Source organism: Eubalaena glacialis, chromosome 1 (assembly GCF_028564815.1).
Source record: "Eubalaena glacialis isolate mEubGla1 chromosome 1, mEubGla1.1.hap2.+ XY, whole genome shotgun sequence".
NCBI classification, from domain to species: domain Eukaryota; kingdom Metazoa; phylum Chordata; class Mammalia; order Artiodactyla; family Balaenidae; genus Eubalaena; species Eubalaena glacialis.
This window is the reverse complement of record NC_083716.1, coordinates 207,906,032-207,933,436: the sequence shown is the minus strand read 5'-3', so window position 1 is coordinate 207,933,436 and position 27,405 is coordinate 207,906,032. Positions and strand designations below refer to the sequence as shown.

General features: G+C 38.5%; 1 protein-coding gene across 1 annotated transcript in view; it reads right to left on the bottom strand.

Annotated features, from left to right (window-relative positions):
* The window catches only part of LOC133100155 (cytochrome P450 20A1), a 63,123-nt gene extending 36,072 nt beyond the window's left edge, over positions 1 to 27,051 (bottom strand). Inside the window, exons 1-4 of the mRNA XM_061204139.1 lie at positions 26,888 to 27,051; positions 22,370 to 22,419; positions 21,580 to 21,746; positions 18,927 to 19,069 (exon numbers count right to left, since the gene is read on the bottom strand). Of these exons, the coding sequence (XP_061060122.1) occupies positions 18,927 to 19,069; positions 21,580 to 21,746; positions 22,370 to 22,419; positions 26,888 to 26,959 (432 nt within the window). The 5' untranslated portion in view covers positions 26,960 to 27,051. The remainder of the gene's footprint in view (positions 1 to 18,926; positions 19,070 to 21,579; positions 21,747 to 22,369; positions 22,420 to 26,887) is intronic.
* Between the last annotated feature and the right edge of the window lie 354 nt (positions 27,052 to 27,405).

Genomic DNA, 27,405 nt, shown 5'->3' with positions numbered 1-27,405 from the left:
CTCACTCTCCCTCTAAAACAGTGAAAATACGTGCAAAACAACTAAACAACTAACATCAACCATTTCAGCACTTTGGCAATTAACCAAAACCCAGTACCCACTGAGAAGTGTCTATTCAACAAGAACAACTGAACCTCGGTAAGACAGTGGGGTCTTCAGTGTTTTAACTTAAGGTTATTTCATTTTCCTTCTCTCCCCAGCTCAACAGTAGCCAAAAGTCAGCAGCATTGCAGAAAACAGAGCTCTATTAAAAGCACCATCACCACTGGTCATCAAAATGGTCACTGAAAATGGAGGACAGGGAATCCCAACACTCTAACCCTCCCCAAAAGCAAGTAATGAGCTGGCAAAAACTGTCAAAATCAACTTCTGAAAAACTCTGGAATACAGTCAAAGACTTACAACAACCAAGGGAAGCCTTGATGAAGAAAGAAGCCGTTGCTTTGTGGTAAGAAAGCACTGTGGCATTTTAAACAGCCTGCCTATAATTCCCATATCCCAGAAAGGCAGCAGCTAAGAGAACAGCAGCCCATACTCCTGGTGCAAACTGTTAGGAAGCGATACAGACATTTTTGTCAAAAAATTGTGGCTGTGGGTCTCAACCTGTCTGGCAACTCCCATCAAGGACTGGTGCAAAGGCTGCCCTTGTTTGGCCCAACTCTGAGCATTTCCAGAGCTAGGACAGGTTCCTAGGTGGCTTCTGCTGAAAGCATTTAAAGGTGCAGGTATTGGCTGCAACAGCTGGAGCATGAAACAACAGCTGGGACAAGCAATTAAAAAGACCAAGAAGCCAGGGAAGGAAGGGGTTGGGAGAAGAGATAAATGTGGGAATGAGAGCTTTTAAAAGCTTCTGCATATACCAGGGAATTAAGAAAGTCATGCACATGCCCAAGACCAGGATAAATGCTCAGAAAAGGTCTGAGAAGACTAGGCTTTCACATCTGGGGTCTTCTGGCTCCATACAAGCAGGAAGTGAGAACTAAGGCAGAGCTGTAAAAAGCCTGGATAAGTGTTAAAGGAGGACTCCAACACAAAGCCAATCTGCAAACACTGGGAGAGTTTTTTAATTTTTCTTTTGTCAGCTTCAAGTGTTTAAGGTAAAATCTGTCAGAACACCAGCTGACCATTAAGCTAACAGAACAGATGCTTCAGTGGCCACACATGACAAAGAACACAGACTTTACAAAAACAGTTTAGAAAAGACTAAACAAGCGAGCAACAATAATCCACAACAGATAGCAAGAACAAACTCTAAGGAAGGTGAAGAATCTGATTTCAAGATTGCCATCCACAGCTGTGCCCCCTCCAGAAGAGTCTGGATCTCAGTCCTGGGAGCATGGGATCTTCCTTGGGTGCTCTGTCTCAGCCCCAGAGTTGGTGACTGCTCCTTTTACCAGCTATTCCTGTATTCTTTAGAGTTATCTTTACTTCTGACTAGCTAATCTCTCATTACTCCAAATCCCCTGATGTAGTTAATAATTCTTTATATTAAACTTTCCCTATTTAAATAATTGTGTGCTTTATCTCTCCTGATTGGACCCACACTGATAAAGACTTTAAGAAACACTAATCAAGAAGAAGAGAGAGAAGGTACTAATAAGGCTAATGACATTAAAAATATAACAGAGGTACTTCCCTAGTGGTCCGGTGGTTGAGAATTCACCTTCCAATGCAGGGGATGCGGGTTCGATCCCTGGTCAGGGAACTAAGATCTCACATGCCGTGGTGCAACTAAGCCTGCACGTCACAATTACAGAGCCCACGCGTTCTGGAACCCGTGCACCAAAACTAGAGAGCTGGTATGCCACAACTAGAGAGAAGCCCGCGCACCACAACAGAAGATCCCACGTGCTGCAACTAAGACCTGACGCAGCCAAAAATATATAAATAAATATTACAAATATATATATATATGACAGAATAATTGGCAATAAAGCATGAAAAGAAATGAAAGGTATTAGGATTGGAAAAGAATAAAACTGTCACTAATCTCAGATATCATGATAAACCATTAGAGTTAATAAGGGAATTTGGCAAGGTTAATGACTACAAGGTCAATATGCAGAAATCAACTGTATATATAAGTAACAAACAAACAATGAAATTTAAAAACGGTACCATTTATGATAGCATTTTTAAAAAACCACTAAATATCTAGGAGTAAATTTAATAAAAGATGTACAAGATCTCTACACTTAAAAGAGAAAAAATTATTGAGAAAAACTAAAGACCAAAAAGTGGGAGGGTATTCTTCCATATTCATGGATTGGAAAATTCCATAATATTGTGGACAAAGAATGTTGCCTACCATTCCAGTAAACAACAAATGTTGCCGCCATCAAGCCATCAGCCACTGCTGCCCCTCCTCCCCACATGGTGCACCCTGAGGGGATTCAGAATGAAGAGAAACAGGATACTGGCCCTAGATATTTAAGATGTATATCTAAGGAATAATTTCAATGAGCCCAGACTCTTACATCTTCTCATACATAGAAAAGCAATAAAATCACTAATTTGAGATATCTGGTTTTTGCGATTAGCAGTAGTCTTCTGATGTTTGACTACACAGTTTTTTTTCTCAGAATATATATGAATATATCCTGGCTCCTCCCTTACCTCTTCAGAACAGTTCCTCAGAGCCTTCTGAGAGGCTATTTCCCAGGCTATTTTTCTCAGTAAGGTCCCTGAATAAAATATAACTCACAACTTTTAGGTTGTGCATTTTTCCCCAGTTGACAATATGTAAAGGTAACTTTACATACATCAAGTGACCTACACAGTTACTTGGTTTTGACAAAGGTAACATTACAGTACAATGGAAAAAGGATGATCTTTCAATAAGTTATGCTGGGTCAACTGGATAACCATATGGGAAAAAATGAATGTCAACCCCCTTCCTCATTCTTTACACAATAATAAATACTAAATAGATTATAGATCTAAGTTCGAAAGGTAAACAGTAAAACTCTCAGAACAAAACTTAGATGAATATATTCATGACATTAAGTTAAATAAAGATTTCTCACATAAGATTTAAAATGCAGTAAATATAAAGGCAAAAAAAATAAGTTAGACTACACTAAAATTAGTACCTGTTCATCAAAAGACAAGCTTAAGATCATATAAAATCAAGCCACAGTAGAAGATACTTGAGATATACACATATATAATATATATGCACACACACATACATCCAATAAACTTCTTAAATTCAGAATGTTTAAAAACCTCTTAAAAATCAAAACAAACAGAGAAAACCCAAAAGAAAACTGGGCAAAAGACTTGAAATAGCACTACACCAGAGTGACTATCCAACTGGTCAATAAACAAATGAAGTTGCTTCATTTTATTCACCATCAGGAAAATGCAAATCAAAATCACAATGACAAGTCCCTCCCTTCAGGGAACTTGCACAAACCTCATAGATAGCCTCATCCACCAGAGGGCCGACAGCAGAAGCAAGAAGAACTATAATCCTGCAGCCTGTGGAACAAAAACCACATTCACAGAATGATAGACAAGATGAAAAGGCAGAGGGCTATGTACTAGATGAAGGAACAAGATAAAACCCCAGAAAAACAACTAAATGAAGTGGAGATAGGCAACCTTCCAGACAAAGAACTCAGAATAATGATAGTGAAGATGATCCAGGACCTCGGAAAAAGAATGGAGGCAAAGATCGAGAAGATGCAAGAAATGTTTAACAAAGACCTAGAAGAATTAAAGAACAAACAAATAGATGAACAATACAATAACTGAAATGAAAACTACACTACAAAGAATCAATAGCAGAATAACTGAGGCAGAAGAACGGATAAGTGACCTGGAAGACAGAATGGTGGAATTCACTGCTAGGGAACAGAAAAAAGAAAAAGAATGAAAAGAAATGAAGACAGCCTAAGAGACCTCTGGGACAACATTAAATGCAACAACATTCGCATTATAGGGGTCCCAGAAGGAGAAGAGAGAAAGGACCAGAGAAAATATTTGAAGAGATTATAGTCGAAAACGTCCCTAACATGGGAAAGGAAATAGCCACCCAAGTCCAGGAAGTGCAGAGAGTCCCATACAGGATAAACCCAAAGAGAAACACACCGAGACACACAGTAATCAAACTGGCAAAAATTAAAGACAAAGAAAAATTACTGAAAGCAGCAAGGGAAAAACGACAAATAACATACAAGGGAACTCCCAAAAGGTTAACAGCTGATTTCTCAGCACAAACTCTACAAGCCAGAAAGGAGTGGCATGATATACTTAAAGTGATGAAAGGGAAGAAACTACAACCAAGATTACTCTACCCAGCAAGGATCTCATTCAGATCCGATGGAGAAATCAAAAGCTTTACAGACAAGCAAAAGCTAAAAGATTCAGCACCACCAAACCAGCTCTACAACAAATGCTAAAGGAACTTCTCTAAGTGGGAAACACAAGAGAAGAAAGGACCTACAAAAACAAACCCAAAACAGTTAAGAAAATGGTCATAGGAACATACGTATTGATAATTACCTTAAACGTGAATGGATTAAATGCTCCAACCAAAAGACACAGGCTTGCAGAATGGATACAAAAACAAGACCCATATATATGCTGTCTACAAGAGACCCACTTTAGACATAGGGACACATACAGACTGAAAGTGAGGGGATGGAAAAAGATATTCCATGCAAATGGAAATCAAAAGAAAGCTGGAGTAGCAATACTCATATCAGATAAAATAGACTTTAAAATAAAGAATGTTACAAGAGACAAGGAAGGACACTACATAATGATCAAGGGATCAATCCAAGAAGAAGATATAACAATTATAAATATATATGCACCCAACATAGGAGCACCTCAATACATAAGGCAACTGCTAACAGCTATAAAAGAGGAAATTGACAGTAACACAAAAATAGTGGGGGACTTTAACACCTCACTTACACCAATGGACAGATCATCCACACAGAAAATTTATGAGGAAACACAAGCTTTAAATGACACAATAGACTAGATAGATTTAATTGATATTTATGGGACATTCCATCCAAAAACAGCAGATTACACTTTCTTCTCAAGTGTGCACGGAACATTCTCCAGGATAGATCACATCTTGGGTCACAAATCAAGCCACAGTAAATTTAAGAAAATTGAAATCATATCAAGCATCTTTTCTGACCACAACGCTATGAGATTAGAAATGAATTACAGGGAAGAAAACGTAAAAAACACAAACACGTGGAGGCTAAACAATACGTTACTAAATAACCAAGAGATCACTGAAGAAATCAAAGGGGAAATCAAAAAATACCTAGAGACAAATGACAATGAAAACACGACGATCCAATACCTATGGGATGCAGCAAAAGCAGTTCTAAGAGGGAAGTTTATACCTATACAAGCCTACCTCAAGAAACAAGAAAAATCTCAAATAAACAATCTAAACTTACACCTGAAGGAACAAGAGAAAGAAGAACAAACAAAACCCAAAGTTAGCAGAAGGAAAGAAATCATAAAGATCAGAGCAGAAATAAGCGAAATAGAAACAAAGAAAACAATAGCAAAGATCAATAAAACTAAAAGCTGGTTCTTTGAGAAGATAAACAAAACTGATAAACCATTAGCCAGACTCATCAAGAAAAAGAGGGAGAGGACTCAAACCAATAAAATTAGAAATGAAAAAGGAGAAGTTACAACAGACACCGCAGAAATACAAAGCATCCTAAGAGACTACTACAAGCAACTCTATGCCAATAAAATGGACAACCTGGAAGAAATGGACAAATTCTTAGAAAGGTATAACCTTCCAAGACGGAACAGGAAGAAATAGAAAATATGAACAGACCAATCACAAGTAATGAAATTGAAACTGTGATTAAAAATCTTCCAACAAACAAAAGGCCAGGACCAGATGGCTTCACAGGTGCATTTTATTAAACATTTAGAGAAGAGCTAACACTCATCCTTCTCAAACTCTTCCAAAAAATTGCAGAGGAAGGAACATTCCCAAACTCATTCTATGAGCCCACCATCACCCTGATACCAAAACCAGACAAAGACACTACAAAAAAAGAAAATTACAGACCAATATCACTCATGAATATAGATGCAAAAATCCTCAACAAAATACTAGCAAACAGAATCCAACAACACATTAAAAGGATCATACAACATGATCAAGAGGGATTTATCCCAGGGATGCAAGGAATCTTCAATATACGCAAATCAATCAATGTAATACACCATATTAACAAATTGAAGAAGAAAAACCATATGATCATCTCAATAGATGCAGAAAAAGCTTTGACAAAATTCAACACCAATTTATGAAAAAAACTCTCCAGAAAGCGGGCATAGAGGGAAACTACCTCAACATAATAAAGGCCATATACGACAAACCCACAGCAAACATCACTCTCAATGGTGAAAAACTGAAAGCATTTCCTCTAAGATCAGGAACAAGACAAGGATGTCCACTCTCACCACTATTATTCAACACAGTTTTGGAAGTCCTAGCCACGGCAATCAGAGAAGAAAAAGAAATAAAAGTAATACAAATTGGAAAAGAAGAAGTAAAACTGTCACTGCAGATGACATGATACTATACATAGAGAATCCTAAAAATGCCACCAAAAAACTACTAGAGCTAATCAATGAATTTGGTAAAGTTGCAGGATACAAAATTAATGCACAGAAATCTCTTGCATTCCTATACACTAATAATGAAAAATATGAAAGAGAAATTAAGGAAACAATCCCATTTACCACTGCAACAAAAAGAATAAAATACCTAGGAATAAACCTACCTAAAGAGACAAAAGACCTGTATGCAGAAAACTATAAGACACTGATGAAAGAAATTAAAGATGATACCAACAGATGGAGAGATATACCATATTCTTGGTTGGAAGAATCAATATTGTGAAAATGACTATACTACCCAAAGCAATCTACAGATTCAATGCAATCCCTATCAAATTACCAACGGCATTTTTAACGGAACTAGAACAAAAAATCTTAAAATTTGTATGGAGACACACAAGACCCCGAATAGCCAAAGCAGTTTTGAGGGGAAAAAATAGAGCGGGAGGAATCAGACTCCCTGACTTCAGACTATACTACAAAGCTACAGTAATCAAGACAACATGGTACTGGCACAAAAACAGAAACAGAGATCAATGGAACAAGATAGAAAGCCCAGAGATAAACCCACGCATCTATGGTCAACTAATCTATGACAAAGGAGGCAAGGATATACAATGGAGAAAAGACAGTCTCTTCAATAAGTGGTATTGGGAAAACTGGACAGCTACATGTAAAAGAATGAAATGAGAACACTCCCTAACACCATACACAAAAATAAACTCAAAATGGATTCGAGACCTAAATGTAAGACCGGACACTATAAAACTCTTAGAGGAAAACATAGGAAGAACACTCTTTGACATAAATCACAGCAAGATCTTTTTTGATCCACCTCCTAGAGAAATGGAAATAAAAACAAAAATAAACAAATGGGAACTAATGAAACTTAAAAGCTTTTGCACAGCAAAGGAAACTATAAACAAGACAAAAAGACAACCCTCAGAATGGGAGAAAATATTTGCAAACGAATCAACGGACAAAGGATTAATCTCCAAAATATACAAACAGCTCATGCAGCTCAATAATAAAAAACAAACAACCCAATCCAAAAATGGGGAGAAGACCTAAATAGACATTTCTCCAAAGAAGACATACAGATGGCCAAGGAACACATGAAAGGATGCTCAACACCATTAATCATTAGAGAAATGCAAATCAAAACTACAATGAGGTATCACCTCATACCAGTTAGAATGGGCATCATCAGAAAATCTACAAACAACAAATGCTGGAGAGGGTGTGGAGAAAAGGGAACCCTCTTGCACTGTTGGTGGGAATGTAAATTGATACAGCCACTATGGAGAACAATATGGAGGTTCCTTAAAAAACTAAAAATAGAATTACCATATGATCCAGCAATCCCACTACTGGGCATATACCCTGAGAAAACCATAATTCAAAAAGACACATGCAACCCAATGTTCACTGTAGCACTATTTACAATAGCCAGGTCATGGAAGGAACCTAAATGCCCATCGACAGACGAATGGATAAAGCAGTTGTGGTACATATATACAATGGAATATTACTCAGCCATAAAAAGGAATGAAATTGGGTCATTTGTTGAGACGTGGATGGATCTAGAGAGTGTTATACAGAGTGAAGTAAGTCAGAAAGGGAAAAATAAATATCGTATATTAACACATGTATGTGGAACCTAGAAAAATGGTACAGATGAACTGGTTTGCAGGGCAGAGGTTAAGACACAGATGTAGAGAACAAACGTATGGACACCAAGGGGGGAAAGCTGCCAGGGGGTGGGGATGGTGGTGTGACGAATTGGGCGATTGGGATTGACATGTACACACTTATGTGTATAAGACTGATGACTAATAAGAACCTGCTGTATAAAAAAATAAATAAAATAAAATTCAAAAATTCAAAACAAAATACCCTTATACATATACCAATACCAAGGAATGGTGAGGATGCAGAAAAAGCAGAATTCTCATATGCTGTGTGGGACTGTAAATGGTAAAACCACTGTGAAAAACTATTTGGAAGCACCTACTAATGTGTCAGTTCATTTAATCCTTAATACTATGTGACAAGTAACTGTTATTGTCCCCATTTTACAAATGAGGAAATGTGTCACAGAAAATAAGTAACATGCCCAGGGCCACACAACAAAAATCACAGAATTCCTATTCCAACCCAGGCAGCTCGATGACGAGCCCAAGCTCTCAACCACTATGCCTCTCTATGTGGAAGAAGGTAAAAAATGTATCTTTAGAGTAACCAACTATGTTCATGTTGGGTAAAAAGGAAACTAAAACGAGATCAAAGAACTTCAGAAACAGAAGGTGTTCTAAGATTAAGGGTCAGGATGTAGGCCAAGAGTAGATTTAGGAGTGAGAGAAATACAAAGTGATAAGCAGTTTGCTGTCAGAAACTCAGAGTTTGAGACTGGTCCCAACATTTAACAAAAGGAATGCTTTTGATTAGCATCACTCTAATATTTGGTTAAAGACCCAGTACCTGATAACCATTAGACCTAAACCTTCTTGAGGGCAGCTTTTTACATTGGTAATCCTAGTACCTAGCACAGTGTCTGGTAAATCGCAGGTACTCAATAAATATTTAGTGAGTTTACCAACCCTTTATTTAAAATGACTGTCCTGCCTCTACTTCAAAAAATAAGTTATGTTTCTGACAGAGTAAGAACTCTCTCAAAAGTTACTACATACCTCTTTCAATATTCAATTCTGTCTTACTAATAACGTGTCATAACTGTATATGTAAAGTCATTGAACATTATTAGCGCTTTCTCTTTATAAAATTTGGCCTTTTACAGTTTGGGGGTTTTAAAAAAGAAAAAAAAATCTGATTAAAAATACTGAACAGTACAAAAACAACAGCAGGGAACATAATTCTCCCCAAATCAACTCCTGCATATTAGCAGCTTCCAGAAGAATAAAAGAAACCAAATACATAGTCCTAAAAAAGTCCATGAATAAAAGGCTTTGTTCTTAGAGAAAATTAAATAAATTATTGAATTTTTGTTTTAATTAGTCAATGAATTATTAAGCTTTGCTCCTAATGAAAATTCAGTGACTATTCAGACTGTCACTGATAGTTGAGTGGTTCATTATTTTTGACTTGTACAGTAATACAGGTTAGTGTAAAAGAAAATTAATATGTAGAAAACAATAAATAACTTAAAAATAATATAAATGAAAATATAGAAATTAATTTAAATCACCCTAAATTCAACCCAGTAGCAGTAATTACTGGTAACATTTTTTTATACAGCTTTTCATGTTTTTCTACAGGTATGTGTATCCACGTATATGTGTACATACATGTGTGCATAAAGGTATACTTTGGACAATGTAATAATACTCTACAAACTGTGGTTTTTTCACTTACCATCTGTTATGGGTTGAATTGTGCCCCCAAAAAGATCTTGAAGTTCTAACCCCCAGTGCCTGTGAATGTGACCTCATTTGGGAATAGGTTCTTTGCAGATAATCTGTTTAAGATGTGCACATTAGGGTGGGCCTTAATCCAATACCATTGTGTCCTTATAAAAAGGGGAAAATTGGACACTGAAACACACACACAAACATATACACACACAGGGAAACTGCATTATAAACATGAAGGCAGAGATTGGGGTGATAAATCTACAAGCCAAGGAACAGCAGAGATTACCAGCAAACTACTAGCAGTTAGGAAAGAGGCATAAAACAGATTTCCCTCACAGCCCTCAGAAGGAACCAACTCTGCCGGCACCTTGATCTTGGGCAACAGCCTCCAGAACTGTGAGACAATAAATTTCTGTGTTTAAGCCACCAAGTTTGTGCTAGCTCTAGCAAACCATCTCCCCATGTCAGTAAATAAATGTCTTTGCCTCCTTAATGTTTTCATTCTAATCCACTGTATGGATTTACGACCATTCAAATAATCCTCTACTACTGGATGTTTAAGTATTTTCCAATTTCTGCTACAATAAACAATGCTTCAACAGCCATCTTTGTACATACATCTATTGCCATTTGACTTCCTTAGATATGAAATTTCTGAGTTAAGAAGTAGTTTTTAAGCTTTTGCTTTATATGGCCATGCTGCCCTGGAGAAAGCCTAGAGCAGCTTACACTCTTACCAGCAATCTCAGTGTCCATTTCCCATACTTTGGAACGTACTAAGTGTTGTCATTTTATAAAACCTCTGTCAGTCTAATAGGTAAAAAATAACTCAACATTGCTTTAATTGGCTTATTTTGTTCTAATTATTGGTAGGGTTTAAATAAGTTTCAAATATTTAATGGCCATTTACATGTTTTCCACAATGTACTGCACGTTCACTTCTTTAGCCATTTTTCTACTGGGGCTTGTATCTTTTCCTTAATAATGTGTAAGAGCTTTTGTACATAGCTGGTTTTTAAATGAAATCCAGGGCGTATCTTTCCTCAGTTCTAAGTGATAGGTAGTTTTCTGGTGACCTTTCTTCTGTGGGATATTACATGTTCAAAAAAAAAAACAAACCTATAAATGGTATTCCTAAACATTGGACCTATAAATGGTATTCCTAAATTTGGACCATTTGGGTCCAAATTTAGGACCCAAATGGTATCCTAAAAACCTATCAGGACAATCTGTGACTTATCAGAGATTTTAACTGTGACTATCTCCCCACAGTACCAGATCATTACTGATTATGCAACTAACCGAGGAAATGCTTTCAGCCTATGCTGGTAAAGCCTTTTTTTTCCCCTTTTTAGCCATGACCATAAAAATTTTATTATCAATACTGTCATTTGTATCACAGAACTGTGTTATGATTTGCTCATCCATTTGTTTTGCACAGTACTCTACAAAACAATGCAAACATTAGAAATGATTTGTGGAGGTTTTTACTCTAGACATACATATCTAGTACATCTGCTAGAGGCTTATATGAACCTCTTTTAGTTTATGAATCTTGACTATGTATATTAGATGGGAATTCTAACAATCTGTTGATGAGCTTCACTTGATAGTGTTAAACCAATGAGTTCAATAATTTTGGCTATTATTACTAAGCTGTCAATTAAGAGGGTTCTGGAAAACTGTCATAAATTCTAAAATCCAGAAATACTTGTTAAATCAGAGTTTAACCCAAAAGTCATAGGAGCATGTGGGGCTGAAGCACACAGAAGAGAGAAGTTACACTCACAGAACTAAAGTGGACGTTTACACACAGCCTTGGAGCAGAGACGGTCAGGGCAGGAAGGAACCAGAACTCACAGGATGAGGTTTGAGAGGATTAGAGAAGAGTCAGAATACAGAATTCAGATCTGGACCAAAATAAACATAAAAATAAAAAAGGCAAAAGATTTATTGTGTCAATATGAAGTACAGCTTATTTTGGAGTGATAACTCTGGTAAACAGCCCTGTTCTCTTAAAGAAAAACCGTTAGTAGGGAGGAAGAGGATGCTCTGACTACAGCCCTCTTCAATCATGTTCTTGCTGATTAAATATTAATTGGTATTTCTGACTAATGAATAAGCTAAGTAACTGGCTTGTGCTACGGGGTTGAAAACATAAACCTGAAACACATTTCTCATGTATGGACCCAGCCTATGAACCAAAGCTTGAAAATATGATGGCAAGAAATGTGAAAACTGGGAAATAATTTTCCACTTTGATTTGCCTTTGATCAGACAGGAGGAGAAAAAAATGCAATACAGAACAAGGACAAAAAAGATTGAAAATTTGGGAAATAGAGCCTACGATAAAAGATTAAAGAAGTTAGAATTACTTAGTTTGAAGCAGAGAAGAAAAACTAATTAAGGCTTTTAACAATAAAGATTACTGAAAAGCATAATCACTGAAAGCAAAGCAAAGAGAAATAGGTAAAATTCCCTGGAGCTATACAATTAAATACAAAGATTCTTACAGACAAATGTTAGGTGTTTAAACAGAACAGAAAGAAAGGTTCTGACTGGTGAATGCTTAGACGGAGGCAACATAACTGCTTTCAGGTAGGACATTCAGGTGTGACAGGACCAGCTATGACAACCCAAGCAGGCAGCCTGAGAGGTCCAGAGAACCTGATGATAAAACACAGTACTGACTGGGACTTCCCTGGTGGTCCAGTGGTTAAGACTCTGCACTCCCAACGCAGGGGGCCTGTGTTCAATCCCTGGTCAGGGAATTAGATTCTGCATGCCGTAACTAAAGATCCCACATGCTGCAACTAAAGGTCCCGCACGCCACAATGAAGATCTCACGTGCCACAACTAAGACCTGGCACAGCCAAATAAATAAATATTTAAAACAAAATAAAACCAAATAGTACTGACAATAATGAGAAGGTGGAAATTTGATATACACATCTCCTGATGGCCCTGTGAATAATGGCTATCAGTTAGAAATAGGAACTGGAAAGGAGAACGACTAATCAGCAGTTGGCCATGGTTAAAGGCCTTGTTCGGTTAGTCTTTGGAAGCAAAACTGTGCAGAGGAGCCAACATGTTAATTAATGCTTCTGGTAAACTCAACAAGCCAGTCTCAAATGTTGAATGAAAAGTGTGAGTTTCAAACAGAATTGAAGAATAAGGAAAATATGGCATTAAGCATTTACTGCATGTAATTTTTAAAAAGTGGATACTGTAGGATGAGTCAAAATGGCATCCTCGTAAGATTCATCAGTTATTCTACAACTCAAAAAAGTCACAAAAGTCTTATAATGCGCAGTCTGAACATTTTTAGGAGGAATGAACAAAGTTACAGAAGGTGAGAAGGAAAAGAAAAGAAACCTGACCAAGTAGCTATTACATGCTAAATACTGTTAAGCCCTTGAAAAAGTATGTCCTCGTTGGTATGATGTCTGGAATCTGTTTAAAAATAATCCGGGCTTCCCTGGTGGCACAGTGGTTGAGAATCTGCCTGCCAATGCAGGGGACACGGGTTCGAGCCCTGGTCTGGGAAGACCCCACATGCCACGGAGCAACTAGGCCCATGAGCCACAGCTACTGAGCCTGCGCATCTGGAGCCTGTGCTCCGCAACGGGAGAGGCCGCGATAGTGAGAGGCCCGCGCACCGCGATGAAGAGTGGCCCCCGCTTGCCGCAACTAGAGAAAGCCCTCGCATAGAAACAAAGACCCAACGCAGCCAAAAAATAAAAATTAATTAATTAATTAAAAAATAATAATAATAATAAACCAGAGAGAAAGCAGGGGAGGTAGGTAGGGGTATAGATAAAGTAAGATTGCGTCTAATTTGATAACTGTTAAAGTTTGGTGATGAGAATACGGATGTTCATTATACTATTCTATTTTTGTTTATTTAAATTTTCCATGATTTTTACACTAATTATTAGAGAAATGCAAATCAAAACTACAATGAGGTATCACCTCACACCAGTTAGAATGGGTATCATCAGAAAATCTACAAACAATAAATGCTGGAGAGGGTGTGGAGAAAAGGGAACCCTCTTGCACTGTTGGTGGGAATGTAAATTGATACAGCCACTATGGAGAACAGTATGGAGGTTCCTTAAAAAACTAAAAATAGAGCCACCATATGACCCAGCAATCCCACTACTGGGCATATACCCTGAGAAAACCATAATTCAGAAAGACACATGCACCCCAGTGTTCACTGCAGCACTATTTACAATAGCCAGGTCATGGAAGCAACCTAAATGCCCATTGACAGACGAATGGATAAAGAAGATGTGGTACATATATACAATGGAATATTACTCAGCCATAAAAGGGAACGAAATTGGGTCATTTGTAGAGATGTGGATGGATCTACAGACTGTCATACAGAGTGAAGTAAGTCAGAAATAGAGAAACAAATACTGTATGTTAACGCATATATGTGGAACCTAGAAAAATGGTACAGATGAACCAGTTTGCAGGGCAGAAATAGAGACACAGATGTAGAGAACAAATGTATGGACACCAAGGGGGGAAAGTGGGGTGGGGGTGATGAATTGGGAGATTGGGTTTGACATGTATACACTGATGTGTATAAAATGGATGACTAATGAGAACCTGCTGTATAGAAAAATAAATAAAATAAAATTCAAAAATTCAAAAAAAATTTTTTTTCCATGATTTTTAAAATTATTTACCATATATAATGTGAAAGTCAGTGGGGTGTATTTGTGTACTTGTGAGTGAATGTGGGTTTAATCTATATAGAACAGAAAGGACTCCTACGTAACCCTCCAAATGGGACAGATATAGGCCCATAAACTATAAAAATGCTGCATGAAAGAAGGAACGCATTAACTAAATTGGAAGCATTAATAAGGAGGTGTAGTTTCAGAGAAGCAGGAAAAATGTAAGAAAGAAGAAATGTGAACAGAACAGAAGAAAGTTGGGAGGCGGGGGGAGCAGCAAACAAACAGCAGGAAAATCTACTTCTCAAACAAAGGAAGGAAAGGTATTTTTTTGAGTAGTTACTGTGTTCTAAGACCTGTTGTTAGGTATTTTACATCATGACCTCATATAATCCTCACAGCAAGTTTGTAACGTGGATGCTACTATCCTCAATTTAAGATGAGGCAATAGGACCTCCCTGGCGGTCCAGTAGTTAAGACTCTGTGCTTCTAACGCAAGGGGCACGGGTTTGACCCCTGGTTGGAGAACTAAGGGATCCCTGCAGAGTGGCCAAAAAAAAAAAAAAGAGGCAATAAAAGCTCACAAAGGCCAAGTAACACACAAAGAATCATGCAGATACTAAATGACAGAAATAAGATTCATAGTCTTTTGCCCAAGCTTAAACTCTCTGCTCTATACAGTACTACTACTTCCCAAGGAGCTACATTAAACATACAACAAAATAAATAACTTTCTTCGAGGTACACAGATTAGAGGAAAGGGGAAGGAAAACACAATACAAGAAGGGAGACAAGAAAGTCAATTAAATTTTGTTATCTAAGTATATCCAGGTTGTCATGGTAGTAAAGAGGGTGAATGGCGGAGGATAGGTAACTAAACTGGATATTGGAAGAGAAGTTGGCCAGGAGTTAGCTGAGGAGAACATAACAAGAACAGACCCACAGAGATAAGAGAAGAGACTATGAATTGAGGACCTGTAAGTTGGTCGGTATTCATTCACTGATATAATAAATATTTACTGAGGGCCTACTGTACACCAAGACCCACGGATACAGTAGAAATCAAAACAGAATAGTGTCTCCCTCCGTGGAGCATACAGCTTAGGAAAGATTATTCAAAGAATTACACATAAAATAATTACAAACTAGGACATGTTGCAAAGGAAAAGCAAAGGGTGTTATGACAGCATCTAAAAGGGGGACCTTCCTAGGGACAGTGGGATGATCAGAGATGGCTTCCCTGGGGAAGTGACATCTAAACTGAGCTGAAGAATAAACATGCATTAACTAGGTGTGTGGATGGTTAGATGAGACAATCCAGGCAACAGGAACAGCATATACAGAGCCCTTGAGATAGGAGAGAACAAGGTATAGAACTAAGAGAAAACCAGGGTGGCTAGAGTATAAGCACAAATGAGAAAGTGGGAAACGAGGCTGGAAAAGTAGGCAGGTCAAACCACATACGGTCTTTAAGATTACATTCAAGACTTCGGAGTTTGTCCCAAGAGCAAAGGGAAGCCAGTGGAGGTTTCTGATCAGGGACTGATAAAATAAGAATTGTATTTTGAAAGTGTCTGTTCTCAGAGGTTATGAACATCCAGTCCATAGATACCAAAGGGTCTGTGCATCCAGGAGTCCATGAACTTGGATGACGGGGGAAAAAAAATCTTTATTTTTCACTAACCTCTAAATAAAATTTAGCATTTCTTTCTGAATATAGGGCTTTTAACGTTGTCGCAATACAAATCTCAAATACGTTCACATTATATTTTGGTTATTGTAAAACTCTCAAAATAATGGTTTTGTCTCTCATAACATCATGACTTTAAAATTGTGGAAGTTTGGGGAAGCATTGCTAGACCTTGTTATTTAATACATTAACAATAAAGCACAGATATTATAATATCACAAGTTTTTTAAAAATAACATTTTGATAACTATATTGGTTTCCTTTGTAGTTACACATTTTCAAATGCTGTTCTCCGAAGGAGTCTGTAGGTTTCACCATGACTGCAAGGGGTATATGTCTTAAAAAAAGCTTAAGAATCCCTATCAGAGGGTAGAAATTGGAGGAGAAGGGCAGAGAGAAGGCAGAGAAACAAGCAATCCACATAAGATGATGGAAGCTTAAACCAGGATGGGAGCAGTGCTGGTGGAGTAGAGCAATTTGAAAGATATTCAGAAGGTAAAAGTGACATTAGAGACGCTTTTCAAATGTAATTTTCTAAGAATATTTACTGTTATAAAAATACTTATCATATAATGGTAAATAAAAACGCAGAGTCTAAAACTATCTATACAGTATAATGCTGACTGAAATTCTACTGTACACAGAAATGACTGGAATGATGGAAAGTATTTTAAAATGTTAAACATGGTTATCACCGGGGAATGAACAGCAGTAAAAATGTTTATTTTTTTTCCTTAGGACTTTTCTAAATGTTTCCATATTTTATAAAGTGACTAGCAGAAAAAGCATAATTTTAGTTATTTTTGGAAATTTTCTTCTCTTTTCTTTTCTTTTTTTTTTTCTTTTTGGCTGAGCCACAGGGCATGCAGGATCTTAGTTCCCTGACCAGGGATGGAACCTCGAAGCCGTGCCCACCTCACCCTCACCCCACGCCCGCAGTGGAAGTGCAGAGTCTTCACCTGGACAGCCAGGGAAGTCCTGTAAATTTTTTAATGATGGGGAAATGCTTACGATACGTTTTACAATGAAAAAGTATATAAAATTGTACATACAATATGATCTCAACCATATAAAAAATCTATAGTCAAATTATGGGTGATTTCTTTATACTATCAGATTTTCCACATTTTCTTCAGCAACCATATATTACTTTTATAAATTACATGATTTTTAAATGGCACAAATGGATAGATTAGCTTTGGACAGAAGGAAGGATTCTTCAAGATTTAAAATAAGAAAAAAGAACCAAGGTTTGCGATGGACAGAGTCTATTGGTGGGGGAACAGGCTACTGAGGGAGTTCACACGTAGAGGGCTCCGTAGTCTCAGCAAAGCAGGAGGCTAGGACATCTACAGCAAGCAAAGGGGCTGGTAGGGCCGGCAGTACTAGAGTAAGGGGGAAGGTCTGCAACAGCCCTGTGGGAGCACAGGGAACTGTGAGGCAGCACAGGGCTTGGCTAAGGGTCCTTAGAAACAGAAAGGAAACGGTATGGATTAGTGTTGTTCTCCGCCTTTGTAAATGATTTGCTGAGCGTCTTAAAAATGTCAGGTGCCCCTCCCAGTGATTCAGTTTGTCCAAGTAAAGGCCCAGTAATCTGCACCTTAAACAAGAGGAAGTGTTTCAGATGAGTTCAGACCATATTTTAGGAAATGCTGGTTTAGAGTCTGGTCTGAAAACAATGGACAAATCTACTGATACATAAAATGTCTTCAGGTTCTCTCTGCTCCCATCATTCCAACTTACATAGGGAGTCTAGATGTTAAGATTTTTGTTTTGTTTTTGTTTCATTTTAGAATTTCAGGAGAATAAAAATCAGCTTATAGGGACTTCCCTGGCGGTCCTGTGGTTAAGGCTCTGCGCTTCCACTGCAGGAAGCATGGATTCAACCCCTGGTAGGGAACTAAGATCCCACAAGCCTTGCAGTGCGGCCTGCCCCCGCAAAAAAAGAGTAAAATTCAGCTTAGAAAGACAGGTAAGAAAAGAGTAGGAAAGACAAAGACACACTAATAGTTAAAATATACAGATGGTCCCCGACATACAATTTTTCAACGTTACCATGGCGCAAAAGCCATAAGCGTTCAGTAGAAACGGTCCTCTGAACTTATCTTGATCTTCTGCTGGGCTAGCGTATGAAGTACGACACTTTGTGACACTGGCAGCGACAGCAGCTGTAGCCCACAGCCAGCCATGGGACCATGAGAGGAAACAGCCCATAAGCTTACAACCATTCTGTACCCACACAACAATCTATTTTTCACTTTCTGTACAGTATTCAATAAATTACACGAGCTAGTCAACACTCTATTATAAAATAGGCTTAGTGTGAGATGATTGTGCCCAACTGCAGGCTAACGTTAAGTGTTCTGAGTATGTTTAAAGCAGGCTAGGCTAAGCTATTACGTCCAGGAGGTTAGGTGTATTTAAATGCATTTTCAACTTATGATATTTTTCAACTCACGATGTGTTTATCAGGACATAACCCCGTCATAACTCGAGGAAGATCCATATACTATTATCTGTATGATAGAACTCCAGGCCAAACTACCTTACCTTTAGCAGGAGAGCAAAATTACTCCGCAGAGAATCAGTCACACCATTTTCGTACAACTTTTTCCTCATGAGGTTTTCGCTCACGTTCCCACTATCAGACTGATACCTTAATAATGACTTTAGCATGGTTTCAAAAGGGTCCGCTGAAACAGACAAATTAAACATTTCAAAGGCAAAGTAATCACTCAAAAAATAAATAAATAAATCTCCAGCAAAAGAACAGAGATCAGGGAGGTACGGGACTGTAGCCAAGAGACTATGAACTTTTTTTCACAACTCCCTTGTCTTTCCTAAATGTGAACAGTTCAAGAGGCAATAAAAATTGGCAAGAAAACAATATTCTGACTGGGAATTCCACTGTAAATCATTAATACTTACATAAATTTTCTACTCACATGACAGCAATATCTTTCACTTTGTAAAAAAAAATCACACCACTGATTTTTAAAGCAAAATTGATGTTGTGTATGTAACTGTCAAGTATTACAGTTAAAATTATTTAGCTGAATCCAAAAATTTCTTTTCTTTTCTCCTTCATTCATTTTTAAGTGTTTCTTGTTTCCTTTTTTTTTTTTGGCAGCAGCGCTGTGAGGCTCGCAGGATCTTAGTTCCCCAACCAGGGATCAAACCCAGGCCCCTTGCAGTGGAAGCACAGAGTGCTAACTACTGGATCGCCAGAGAATTCCCTAAGTGTTTCTTTAATAACTATATTGTTTCCACATATGCAAAAATACACTGTCATTGTAAATAATTAAAACAACATAGATACAAAGAAAATAAATTCATCTAAATCTCACCACACAGAGATAGTCACTGTTAAATATCTGAGATTTTTTTTTTTTTACAGCTGTTAACATTTCTTACCAGAGAGAGACAGACAGAAAACTCTGTCAGATTTTGCAAAGAACTACAGTCCCTTCTTTCAGAGCACGTCTCTCAGTTCATTACTGTGATCATTCGAACACCATTTACATGCTCCCCCCCATTCCCCAGCACTAGACTATAAATTCCACAGGAGCAGAGGCCATGTCTGGTTTTACCTATCTTTGTATTTCTTAACAGAGCCATCCTTCCACATTGCGGAAATTTTGTGATTAAGAAAACAGACCCAGCCCAGAGAGCCTAGCTTCAAGTCCCAGCTCCATCACTAATTAGTTGTGTGACTTTGGGCAAATGACTTAGCCTCTCTGTACATCAGTTTTCTCTTCTGTAAAGTGGGGATAATCATAATACGTACTTCATAAGGTGTTCTGAGGATTAAATCAGTTAACGTGTGTAAGGTCTTACAATAGTGCTGGCATATAGAAATTGCTATATGAGTATTTGAAGAACAAAATAAAATAAACCTATATCATCATATTAACGACTCAATGTATCCTTTAATGCAGCCATTAAAAATTTTTAAGTTTTAAGTTCTTATTATGAATAATACTAATGTCTTTTCTCATCTATGTGATTATCACTTTATGATAATTCCTTGAGATAAGTCAAAGGTCACTGCCAACCTTCTCTCCAGATAGTTTTTAAAACATTTATACTCCATGTTTCTCCATTCCCTCACCAACAATGAGTTTTGCCAACATTTTTCATCTCTTCTAGTCAAATAAGTGAAAATCTCATTTTTATTTGCATCCCACTGATTATTAGTGAGGTTGAAATCTTTTAATTTGCTTTTTGGCTATTTTTATTTCTTCTTTTTTAATTACCTTGTTTTTGCCTATTTTTCCACAATTGCATTTTACTTTTATTTTCTTATTAGTTTTCATTTACTTTATATATATATATATAGGTGGTAAATAGTTCCCCCATCTCTCTTTTAAACTTTTTCATGATACCTTTTTATTTTACAGAAATATAGTATGCAGCCAACATTTTCCTATCTCTCTCTTTTTCATGGTGTTTTTTATTGTACTGAAATTTTTTCATTTTTATGTAGACAGATTTACCCATCTTGTGATTGATGGCTCTTAGGTCTCATGTCATGGTACAAAAGGGCTTATCAACAACCCCCTCAAAAAAATTTAAGATTTAACCATTTTTTCTTCTATTACTTTTATGACTCCAAATTTTAATCATTTCTAATTTATTTTGATATAAAGAGTGAGACAGGGACTGAGATTTATTTTTTCCAAATAGCTAACTAGTTTTCCCAAACCATTTATCACCTTTCCCCTTTATCATAAAATGCTACCTTTATCATATATACTCAGTTTGTCTACTGGGCTACCTACTCCATTCCATCAATCCGTCTAGTCCTATCACAGTACAAGATTCTTTAAGTTAATCAAGTTTTATAATACACTGTTTGACCTGATGGTACAAGAATCTCCCGCACTAATGTTCTTTCCAGATGTTTCTTAACTGCTCTTGTACCTTTACTCTTTCAGACATACCCTGGAACTATTTTTTCAGGTTCCAAAAAAATCCTGTTGGCATTTACACTGGGATATTTTTCGTATGTATCTATAAATTGAAGGAAGAAAATAATCACTTTACAATACTGTGTCTTAAATGAAGTAATTAATATAAAGACTTCAGCACAATGTCTGGCATATAATACAAAGTATTTAATAAATGTTAGCTATTCCTAAGAACAATGCATGGATCTTCATTTATAGACAACTACTCTAATTAAAAAGAAAATTAAACTTACATGTCTTATTGGGGTTGATATGCTGCTTTAGCACATCAACAGTGCCCAAACTAACCACAAGGCGCCTGCCAAACCAGAAAGAGACCACAGGCCCATATCTCTCATGCAAATTAACCAGGAACTCGTGCAAACTTCCACTGTTCACAATATCTGGAAGATTACCATCTCTGAAAAAAGAGCAACATTTGACAAAACAATCAATTTAACATGGAAGAATCAGAAAAACAATACTAGTTGATTCTGAATTAACTGTGTCAACAGATGAGAGCAAAAATACACAAAATTCAAATTACTGCAAAATCCAAAACTGAATTATATTTGACTTCTCTCTTTCGGTAGTTATATTTGGATACGGATTTGTCTGATATTTTCAGAATTCATAACACTTCATACCAGATAAAAAAGCTACACGAGGAACATCTGACTTAGACACCAGAAAACTATCCAATTTTTACAGCAACTCATTCTGAGATAGCAATGGACACCATCATTGGCTATTAAATCATAGGCTAATTTAAATCAGCTACAGCAATTTTTTCTTATTTCCTTCTATCTTAATCCTTTCTTTCTATTTTCAACACTCTCTGGCTAGCAGAAGTGAAAGAAATTAAAGGTTTTGATTTATACAGGCTTCCTTTCTGTTCTTAACAAAGTTTAGGTAGTATGCCCAGAGATAAGTTTAGAGAAAACAAAGGAATGAAATAAACTGAGTAATCTAAAGATATGGTTTAGTTTTGATCCAAAAATTAAGAGTTGACTCTACTTGATTTAAAAAAAAAAAAAAACTCACTTTTCTTCTGTTGGAGTAATCCCTGGAATTCCTGCAGCTTGTCGGGAAGCCTTAGGGAAAAAATTTTAAAGAGTTTAGTATAATGAATTATCACATATCCCATAAGTCAGATGTGTTTTCCCAAGACATCTGCAGGACCTTAAATGATGGTTTTCCAAATTGGTTGAATCTCAGAGATTATTTCTATATTAAAATACAAAAACTGGATTCTTTGTATTGAAAAGAATTATCCTAATATTCCTCCTCTCTATCAATTAAACTAAGGTGTTTGAAGAATTTAACATCCATTCTATATCAATTAATACATAATCAAGTACATTTTTCTTTGTTCTGAGACTATATATGGTCCCATCTGGCTTGGCTTTCAAAAAAAATCAATGTCATGATTATAATAGTTTCATTCCTAAAATAGTTCTCCTCTTTCTAGTCAAAGAATTTACCAAAATACAATGTGATATTCATCATTTGCTTTAATGCAGTTATTATTATCAGGGTCATACAGTCAGAGAGGTGTCTGGTATAGAAATAAATAACAAACTAATTCATAGCAAATTGTTAAAGTGACAACCAACCTCAAGAATGAACTATGAAAAAGTTGGGGGAATTTTCATTTTTTACAATTTTGTACTGGGTTTATGGTTGCTGGGTTTGGAGGTTAGTGTCTTTTTTTTATTTTACAACAAGCATATTACTTTTATAAGATATCTTATAAAACTATTTTTAAATAACCTAAATATTTATAGGAAAAATAACCTAAAATAGTCAACTCCAGAATCAATTCTGAATTTTGTCAATGATTTTAGCTAGTATTAATCAGAGTTTGTTTGACATTCTGCCCTTTTCCCCCCCTACTTAACATTATACAAATAAATGAATATTTATTTATTTGAACATTTAAAGGCTAAACTGTGTTCCACTATGTATCCAGAATTGTGTAATCATCTTCCTGCTATAGTGTTGTAAAACATCTAGGCTATTTCTTTCTTTCATTTTCTCACTGTTATAGGTAGTGCCATGAAAATCTTTGTACAACTTTACTTTTTTCCTCCTTTGGGGTATGTATGCCAAAAGAGAGATACTAGGTTGAATGATACTAACTGAAGAGTTTTACAGTTTGTACTAAATCCTATAAGAATACTATCTAGGGGCTTCCCTGGTGGCGCAGTGGTTAAGAATCCGCTTGCCAATGAAGGGGACACGGGTTCAAGCTGGTCTGGGAAGATCCCACATGCCTTGGAGCAACTAAGCCCGTGCACCACAACTACTGAGCCTGAGCTCTACAGCCCGCGAGCCACAACTACTGAGCCCGCGTGCCACAACTACTGAAGCCCGCGCACCTAGAGCCCGTGCTCCGCAAAAAGAGAAGCCACCACAATGAGAAGCCCGGGTACCACAATGAAGAGTAGCCCCCACTCGCCGCAACTAGAGAAAGCCCGCGTGCAGTAACAAAGACCCAATGCAGCCAAAAATAAATAAATAAAAATAAATTTAAAACAAACAAAAACTAGTAGTCTGAAGTGATAATCTTTCCAAAAAAAAGAATACTATCTAGGCAATAGTGTGTGCAACTTGCATTTAACTGATGACAATGAAACCTGCAACGTAAAATTTTGTCCTACAGTCTCATCAATAATGGAAACTTGTCAAGTTTAATATTATAAAAAGTGGGGAAAAGGATGGAAGGAACTCAATTAGAAAAAGTCAGTCGTATAAAAAAAGCCAACTTTTTATTTTCTAGGTTGAAATTATTGACTGAAACAAGTTTCCTGACCTCTCTTTAAACATGGTAGATTGATAACACTCATCAATTTTCTCTTCCTGAAATCCCACAAAATGAAAGTGAAGAAAAAAAGGAGAAAATAAGGATAAAGAGAATGGGAGAGGAGACAACAGTGGACGAACAATCCAACCAAATTTTTTGGAAGTGTTAAGCTGTTGGAGCAGTGATTAATTGACGTAGTTGTGAGGCCTCCTGTGGGGGTCTGCAGAGGAGAATTCCCACAAGAAGCAATCAGATTTGCACTCAGTAACTAGAAAGGCAGGGTAAGACGCAAGATTTTAACAATTAGCAAAAAGCCAGTATACAGATCCCTTAGACACCATTCTTGTGATTGCCATCCTTCTGGAAAGAGACCTTGAGACTCCAGATTCAGGAACAACAGGCTGGTGGGTGGTGGCCCCTATAATTCTAAGGGAAAATTATTTCCAACTTAGAATTTTATACTGAGCCAAACTATCATTCAAGTGTGAAGCTAGAACAGAAAGATTTTCTTTCACACAAGCAAGATCTCAAAAAATGTGTTTTCCATGCACACTTTCTTAGGAAATTACTGGAAAATGATGCACTGCGGCAAATAAAGGAACTGAAAGAAAAGAGAGAGAGAGAGAGAGACTCATGTGGCACCTAGGGAATAGGGTATCCAACACAGGCAAAGAGAATACCAATTCTGATAGTAAAAGGACGAGAGCTATGCAGCCGAAGGAGATGATAACCACTACTGACTGGGGAAGGATGATGGAAGGCTCCATAATGGATATTTTCATGGGAAAGAAAATACAACTGATGTCTCTGAATACTTGAACGAGTTCACTGAGTAGCATTACGACAGAAATGTCGAAGTATCTGCCGAAAACTACTGATAGGCAGGAGTGAAGAACCTCTAAAAATGTGCAAATACTAAGTACAACCCCTCCTCACCGCACTAATCATGCTTCTACAGCTCCAGCAGCAGGCATGCAGAGGGAGCCTCAGAAGTCTGTGCGCTTTGGATAAGAGGGCTCCTACATCAACCTCCACCCTTCAAGAGGAGAAATGAAGAGTGAGCCCCAGAACACCAGGCAAAATGCTCTCCTGCCCTTTACTACATCCACATCTTCCACACAGCTAAATTGATGAGATCCCCAAATGGGCATGCACCTGGCAAGACCCTGCCAAACTCCCTGACAATCGTAGCCTCACCACTATCATCTACCTTGAGACCATCCAGAATGTTACTATGATCTTTTTCCTTACCTACATTAGACACCACACTAAGCCCAGGACTACTATCCCCAGGTCTTCCCTCATCCCCCAGACTCCTATTCCTACAGAAGTTTATCTTCTTTCCTGACCCATCTGTCCCCGACTCAAAACTCCACCTGATCTCAGCCACTCATTCTCATGGTTGTACACGAGGTCTTGACATTACCAATAACTTCACCATCTCCAGAGTTTTAACATCAAGGATCTAACTCTCCAAGCACTTCCTATTTTTCCTTTTCACTATTTGTAACATCTTGACTCTAAAAACTATTTTTACCCCAAAAGGACTTTTAACCCACCCACTCATATATTCATTTTTCACTCTGTCCAGCTTAGATTCCATGGTCCATTTTAACCACTCCCTTGCCCTGTATCCTTTTGTCAAAAGTACTTAGTAAAACACCAATTCTAATTAAACCCAATATTCTGTCAACTGCCCCTGATTCCACATAGATGAAGAAAAACTGCTGAGGAAAAACACACCCATGCTGACTAGTCTTATTTTAATTTCATGACCCTCAAGTGAGTTGCCTGGAAATCTCATTTCCCTACTCCCGCACTCTCCTAACCTTCTAGATGGCTATTTCTCAGAAAATAAGATTCACTGAAAGTTCCAGATTGTGCAGTTGCAATACTCCAATCCAATCCATTTACCAGCGAGAATACTTAAGGTGTTCTGTCATTGCCAGTGATGTATTTGGCACTGTGCTGCTGCTTTACAACTTCTTCTACCAAACCACCACCTTGCTTTGTAGATGATCCCTCATCCATTAGCTCCTTTGTTTTCAGAACCACCTTCTGAGGCTGAAGAAGGCAAGAAGAGAAAGAAGGCCGGGAGGAGATTCAGAGATAAAGCACTCTGCTAGGTGAAGCTCACAGCTGACCTCCCCCTGCACAGGGCTCCTTCCACGACCCCTTTATTTGGCCCGTGAGGCCCAGCGAGGAGCAAGACCCGGTCTGGACCTTAAGGACTCTGGATTTCAGGAATGAAAGTCGAAAGACAGATGGAAGAGTAGACGACAAAAAAAACACTGGGGGAGAATCCTCGGGAAAGGGGAAAGGCGTGGAGCAGCCTGGAGTTTCCTCCCAGGCACACTAGAAACTGGGACTGGAGTGGGCAGAGTTACTGTCCGAAAGCCACCCAAGCACTTCAGACCCGCCCTTAACAGTGGCGTGGCGAGGGCAGGCGCAGGGAGGCCGGACCCGCGGACCAGCCCTCAGCCCCCGGCGGCCGCGCCCGCGCTGCTGAACCACCTGCCCGCCTCGGCGTCGGAAGGCGGCCGCGCGGCCCGCGCCGCTCCGTCCTCAGCGCCAGCCCCGCGCGCGCCCGCGAGGCGTCACATGCCCCGGGAGCCGGGCCCGCGCGGGCCCGGAGCTGGACGGAGCAGGAGCCCGAGCAGGAGCTCTCCCCGCCCCCCCCCGGGCCCGCCCCCTGCGGCCCGCCGCGGGCAGGGCGACGTGGATGCGGGCGAGACCGAGGCCGAGCCGGCGGTTACCGGGTAGAGGTAGAGCACCGCTCCCACCAACGCCAACAAGAAGGTAACGGCGAAGATCGCGAAGTCCAACATGGCTCCTTCGCCTGGGAGCCACGTCTCGGTTCCGCGCTCGGCAGCAGCGCCTCAGCCTGGTGGGACCCGAGCAACGGAGGGGTGTGCGGGAGCGCCCGCGGGACGAGCGAACAAATGGGCCGCTGGGGGCGTGGCCTGGGCCGCCGGGGCTGACGAGGGGAGCAAGGGAGCGCGGAGGAGCTCTGGGAACCGCGCCCCGAGGCGGGATTCCGGCGGACGCGACTCCAGACACGCCCGAGACTCCAGACACGCCCACGACTCCGGGATCGAGTTGCTGGGGGAAGAGGAACCCTGGCTTGGAGAAAACGTTAGGAGTTATCATCGCTCTGCCCCGACCAACACTTTTACAAGTAGATTTAAAATATATGTAATAACAAAATGTAGCTGAACTTAATTATTGCACATGTCTGGGTGTTCTATAATAATCTAGTGGTGTTTGGATCAAA